This window comes from Perognathus longimembris, chromosome 2, assembly GCF_023159225.1.
Source record: "Perognathus longimembris pacificus isolate PPM17 chromosome 2, ASM2315922v1, whole genome shotgun sequence".
In the NCBI taxonomy this organism is placed as follows: Eukaryota; Metazoa; Chordata; class Mammalia; order Rodentia; family Heteromyidae; genus Perognathus; species Perognathus longimembris.
The window spans coordinates 70,599,835-70,606,444 of NC_063162.1; the positions used below are offsets into that span (position 1 = coordinate 70,599,835).

Consider the following 6,610-nt stretch of genomic DNA (forward strand, 5'->3'; position numbering starts at 1 on the left):
AAGGAGTACATTTCTTTGGGGATCATGTCACCCCCTTTCTTGCTCTCTTCAGTCTTCCTCTCCTGTCCCCACCCACAAGTTGTATAGTTCATTTTCCACATAGTGTCCAGTGAGTCCCACTTCTGCATGTTCACCCTGTGCCCCTCCATTTCGGTGCAGTTGCTCTCTTCTTAGGGGTTGATATTAGGATAAAGTGAAATTGCTCGGTAAGTGCCCGCTCAGTGTCTGTTGCTTTGCTCAATAAATATGGGTTTCCTTCCTTTTCTACCATTTTCTGAAGTAGGTTGTTCAATTAATCTTCCTATTCTGGGACCATCATTTTCTACAAAAAGAACATCTCTTCTGTGGAAGATCAGTGCAGACAATCCCAGTTTATTAAAGAGCTGGTGATTTAACAATTTGCATAGAAACAAACTGTGCCTTCCATCTTACCACCTTGTCTGACCTATGTACCAAGAGCATCATGATTTTCCTACTGGCAACAAGGCTGATGGGATGGCATCCCGTTACACAAGTGCACGGAGCAGTTTGCCCTCGTGTGGTGTTTGAACTGGAGGAAATATCACCGAGTGCCTGGCCAGCCATGTTGCCATCACTTCCCAACCACTTGAAATATTGTCTTATTTCCTACTTGCCTACATGGCACATGCTTATTGGATAATGTTGCTCTATTTCAGTCACTGCAGTGACACAGCCCTGGTTTCTAATTTGCCAAATGATCGAAGGTGCCAGGTGGGTTGCTGTTACCCGGATAATGTCACTGATCCTTTGTTCTAAAAGAATAGAGAACATGGGGACATGACACATTGTGTAGGACTCTAGGACTTCACACACAGTGAGACTAAAGGAGGAGACTCTCAAAGGACAGGAACACAAAGATGCAATGTGTACCTGATCATATAAAATAATATTTATCAAAACAAACTCCAGGAAATGGAAACAAGTTTTTTTTTTGCTGCTTTTGGTTTCTTTTAGTTGTGTTTGTTAGTCCTATTTGTATTGGGGAGGGTAAGAGGAGGCACAGAAATGGAGAGAAATGGGTGAGCAAAGGCAGCAGTGCTACTCACTAGACACTGTGTAGAAAATGAACTGTAAAACTCGTTGGTGGGCTAGGAGGGAAAAACTGGGAGAGAGCGAGGAAGGGGTGACATTGTCCAAAAAAATTTACTCTTTATGTGGCTTATGTAGTTGTAACTCCTCTGTATATCACCTTTGTAATAACAGTAAAAATTGTTAAAGCTAAAAAACAAAAAAGAAGAGAGGACAGTTAGCATTCAGCTTCATACTCATGTATCTTCTCAGCAAGTTGTTTGGGAATTCTTTTTCCCTTCTATACAGCCAGAGGAGCAGAGGGTCATATTTCAAATTTCCACAGGCAAGGAAGGGCTCTCAGTTCTTTTAATCAGGATTTATACCATTCCCTCCCTTTGAATCACGTTAGTGATTTCTGGATGTCCCCTCAGCTTGCTTTCTGAAAACTTTCAACATAGAGAGCTGAGTAGGCCCTGGCAGAGGATGTATATGTGAGCATGGGCTTGCCTGAATGTGTGTGTGTGTGTGTGTGTGTGTGTGTGTGTGTGTGTGTGTATGAGTGCACGGTGTGTTCAGATGCTTATCTGAAGCTCCTTGATTGAAATGCCAATAATCTGTCACTCTCTGGTCTGAATTTACTATAGCAATAAAACGGAAGCGTCCCCTGGCATTGTGAAGTGTAGCAGCGGAGCCTGGCCATTTATTTAGTTGAGTCAGCTTAATGGCAATCAGGGCTCAGTTCCTTTTGGTTCCTTTCTTGTTTTTCTCCTTCAGGGCTGCTCATGAGCATTGAGTTGAGGGGAAAGCGCTTCCCTGGGGCTCTGAGAGAGGTGGAGAGAGGTAGGGGCCTTGTTCAATCTTCAGGGATGATGGGTGTGAAGGAATCTGGCCAAGAATTTTATTGTTTGAAAGCCACTGCATTTTTGTTTTCTTGTTTCAACTTCTTTTGGAACAACATAAATCACGAATATTGGCAAGGCAAAGTGGCTTTTTTTTTTTTTTACTTCTTCCCAAATCATCAGCTAACAGATAAGGCAGGTTGTCAAGCTTACACAAGTTGTTTTGTGGTCTTTGGGCTCAAAGAAAAAGCTCTTCATAAGTGCTCTCAGAACTCTGCATGACTGATTTTGAGGTTTGAGAACAAATGACAGGAAAGAAATATTGAACAATAGTTATTGTCCTAGGAGCAAAACCCTAGATATTGGGGATTTTTTTTTTTTTTGGTGTTGGTCCTGGGATTTGAACTCAGGGCCTGGAGTGTTGTGCCCAAGCTTTGTCTTTTCTTTTCTTTTTCCTCAAGGCTAGTGTTCTACCACTTGAGCTACAGCTCTACTTCTAGTTTTTTTTGTGGTTCATTGGAGATAAGAGTCTCATGGACTTTTCTGCCCAGACTGGCTTTTAACCACAATTCTCAGATTTTAGCCTCCTGAGTAGCTAGGATTGCAGGTGTGAGCCACAGGCACCAATCCAGATATTGCTTTTATTCTTTCAGGGTTGGTGTGAATTCTGAGTTTCCTGATTCTGTAAACCAGGATGCTAGGAGAGAAAAATAATTTCAGTGAGATGCATATTCAAATATAGTCACATGTCACATAGTGATGGCTTGATTGACAGTGTTTCATAAAGGGGGTTGTGGTCTAAGATCCTCATTCTTGATTTAAATAGGTTTAAATACCCAAATAACACTGTGTTACAGAATTCAGTACAGCGACTGCTATATAGGTTTGTAGTTTAAGAGCAGTAGGTTCTACTGTACAGTGTAGATGTATAGAACACTAAGTTTGTGTATGTACACACTCTGTGATACTCACACAGTGTCAAAATAGCCTAATGACTCATTTCTCCTAGCTTACCTGTCTTTCTAAGTGACACACAACAGTATGTTTGGCTTTCCCTGGTCATCTAGTGGAAAGGACCAGAGCCGCTCTGACCACTTAGATTTTTTTCAGTGTTTATTAAATTTGCTCTTAAGGCTGATAGTTTTCATCCCATGCTATGAAAAAATTGAATGATTCATTCATGTATTCATTCTGTGAAACACTGCACCAAGATTCAATGTCAAACCAATTCAAATACATTCCTCTACCTCAATTTCAAGCTCTTTACAAACCATGAGCTTATTTAGAGCCTATTAAGAAGAACATATTATGAGCATCATAAAATCATGATGTGGACAGAAAGTGAAGTGCCATGAAAACAAATGGAATAAGAGAGGTGGAGCTGGGGCTGGGAATATGGCGTAGTGGCAAGAGTGTTTGCCTCGTATACATGAATCCCTGGGTTCGATTCCCCAGCACTACATATACAGGAAAACGGTCAGAAGTGGCCCTGTGGCTCAAGTGGCAGAGTGCTAGCCTTGAGCAAAAAGAAGCCAGGGACAGTGCTCAGGCCCTGAGTCCAAGGCCCAAGACTAAAAAAAAAAAAAAAAAAAAAAAAGAGGTGGAGCTGACTGACTTGTCCCACATAGGAAAAGAGGGTGTTTGGTGGAGACAGCAAAAAGAACTTGGAGAGCTAGGTACTGGTAGCTCATGCCTGTAATTCTAGCCAGCCAATGCAGAGAAGTTAGTGAGACTCTTATCTTCATTAGCTGCACACACACACACACACACACACACACACACACACACACACACACAGAGAAGTGGAGCTGTGGCTCAAGTGGTAGAGCACTAACCTTGCACAAAAATGCTCAGGGACAGTGCCCAGGTCCTGAGTTCAAGCCCCAGGATAGGCCCCCAAACCCAAATCCAACCAAACAAAAGGAATTGTGAAAAGGCACTGAGGCAAACAAGGTAAACACATTCTTGGTGGTCAAAGAGACATGGCAAAGAAGACAATGGAATGTACACATTTATTTTTTATTTCATTTTTAAGGCATATGTTTAAAAATTGTTACTTAAAGGTGATGTACAAAGGGGTTACAGTTTCATAAGTCATGTCATGAGTACATTTTTTCTTGAAAAATGTCACCTCTTCTTTCACCTCTCCAAGATGGGAGGGGCTGGAGGTGAGGGAAGGAGAAAAGGGTGATCTTGCAGCCTGGGGTCTGTTTGAAATGAGGACTTACAAGGTTGAGGGTAGAGACTTTGGGGCTGTGTGGTGTTTTCTGATACCACTTCTGATACTGAAAATGTGTTGTTTTCCCCATACCAATTCCCTGACACTAACTGGGAATTCAATTTAATTTTGCTACTATCTACCTAAAATCAGTCCCATGAGATTCACCTATTCAGCCACAAGCCACCAGTGCCATCTCTAGCTGACTAACACATCTGACCAGAGACCTATAACATTGGGGATCTCTATGACTCCTATTTCTTTGGCGTGGGCCACGGTGATACAATAATTTTCTAGAATGACTCATGAAATTCAGGAGAAGCACTCTCTTTACACTGAAAGTTTATTACAGAGGTTACAACTGAGGAACAGCCAAATGCAAGAGATAAACAGGGCAAGCTATAAGAATGAGGGGTTCAGAGCATCCATCCATATCATCCCCAGGGGTGACATTTTCTTAGCACCTGGTAATACTCACCATCTGGAAGCTCCCAAGCCAGTTGTCTGGAGGGCTTTCATTGCACAGGAACAACTGTGCCACTGGTGATCGAATTCTATCTCCAGCCCCTTTCCTCTCCAGAATGGGGGAGGGGGACAGGCAGGGGGAGAGGAGCTCAGATACTCCAATCATGTGGCTTTTTTTTTATAGTGACCATTTCCCCTTGGAGTCACCTCAGAAGCTTACAGTACAGAGAGCGGGACGTCTGGCTTTCGAGCTGCTGTCTGCTATAGTAGCGACGGAGGAGCGAATTTAAAATGGGTGATGTTGAGAAAGGCAAGAAGATTTTTGTTCAGAAGTGTGCCCAGTGCCACACCGTTGAAAAGGGAGGCAAGCACAAGACTGGACCTAATCTCCATGGTCTGTTTGGTCGGAAGACAGGTCAAGCAGCTGGATTCACTTACACAGATGCCAATAAGAACAAAGGAATAACCTGGGGAGAGGATACACTGATGGAGTACTTGGAGAATCCCAAAAAGTACATCCCAGGAACAAAAATGATCTTCGCTGGCATTAAGAAGAAGGGAGAAAGGGCAGACTTGATAGCTTACCTCAAAAAAGCTACAAATGAATAATAGCCACTGCCTTATTTATTTATTGCAAAACAAATGTCTCATGGCTTTTTAATGTGTACCACAATTCAATTGATCTCTAATACCAGATTTCATATCATGAATGGCTGGCAGAATATTTTTGGGCAGTCCTGATTTAAGTAAAACTGGCTTATGGTTAAGTGGATGTGATCTTTAAAAAAAAATACTGTCATTTGTTCCCCTTTCTGTGATATGATTGGACTTAACTAATGTTCAATTTTTCAACAAGTTAGGGAATACCATCTCCAAATCTGTCAGATTGGTTTTATATTCAGATTTATATAGCTAACTATGAGAACATCTTTTAAACATGGGGGGAAATCCCTTCACTGTCTGATAATCAAGCAAAATTAACCTGTTTGAATTTGTGATCCTTAACTTGTTAAAGGCAGTGGTTGAAAATGAGGAAGCAATGTCTATATTTTTGGTCTTCACTAAGCCAATTTAATTACAATTCCCTGTCTCTGAAATCTGCCTTTTACTTATTGAAAGATATTTTAGTGTGGCTTATGTATAAATGTCAAATAAAGAATATTTAACACTTCTCACATTTTACAGTTGGTCTGTAAGTTCAGATGCTTTTAAAAGTGACTGTGATAGATACAATACCAACTTTATTTTTGAATACTAAGACAAAGTTATAATTCAGGATTTTCTTTTTTTTTTTTTTTTTGGCCAGTCCTGGGCCTTGGACTCAGGGCCTGAGCACTGTCCCTGGCTTCTTCCCGCTCAAGGCTAGCACTCTGCCACTTGAGCCACAGCGCCGCTTCTGGCCATTTTCTGTATATGTGGTGCTGGGGAATCGAACCTAGGGCCTCGTGTATCCGAGGCAGGCACTCTTGCCACTAGGCTATATCCCCAGCCCCTCAGGATTTTCTTTATGCAGCTATTCACAAGTTTTTGTGGAACTATTATGTATGTGTGATTGATAGTGGTGCTTTTTGCCAACTTCTTAGAGAAAATGATTGAGATTTATGTGGCCATAAGACTTAAGGTAATTAAAGACAATATTACGTGAAAAAAAAAAAAAAGAAGCTTACAGTAAATTCCAAAGATGTTAGCAACTCTGTACTAGAAACTTGGGACAACATTTGAATAATCAATAAACAAATATAAATACATAATATAGATAACATGAGAGTTATACATATAAATATATTTATTTATAGATATTTATTTATCTTTTGTTCATAGTTTCTAGTACAGAGATGCTAAAATCTTGGAACATATATATACATACATACATACATATATGCATATACATATACACATATATACATACATATATACATATATGTAGTCTTTGGAACACATATAGAATATAGTGTGTGTGTTTATGTGTGTGTGTATGTGTGTGCACTGGTACCAGGGCTTTCTTGCACACAGCTGATGCTCTACCACTTGAACCATACCTCCAGTTCAACATCTA

The 6,610-nt window shown here is 40.8% G+C and overlaps 1 protein-coding gene across 1 annotated transcript; it reads left to right on the forward strand.

Annotated features, from left to right (window-relative positions):
- Positions 1–4,780: 4,780 nt before the first annotated feature.
- LOC125346688 (cytochrome c, somatic) lies at positions 4,781–5,727 on the forward strand. Its single transcript, XM_048339442.1, has one exon. It carries the CDS (start codon positions 4,846–4,848, stop codon positions 5,161–5,163), a length of 318 nt encoding a protein of 105 aa, XP_048195399.1. The 5' UTR covers positions 4,781–4,845; the 3' UTR covers positions 5,164–5,727.
- The last annotated feature ends 883 nt before the right edge of the window (positions 5,728–6,610 follow it).

What these genes read in the sequence shown, in the direction of transcription:
- LOC125346688 (XM_048339442.1), top strand. Translation starts at nt 4,846, where the DNA reads ATGGGTGATGTTGAGAAAGGCAAGAAGATTTTTGTTCAGAAGTGTGCC.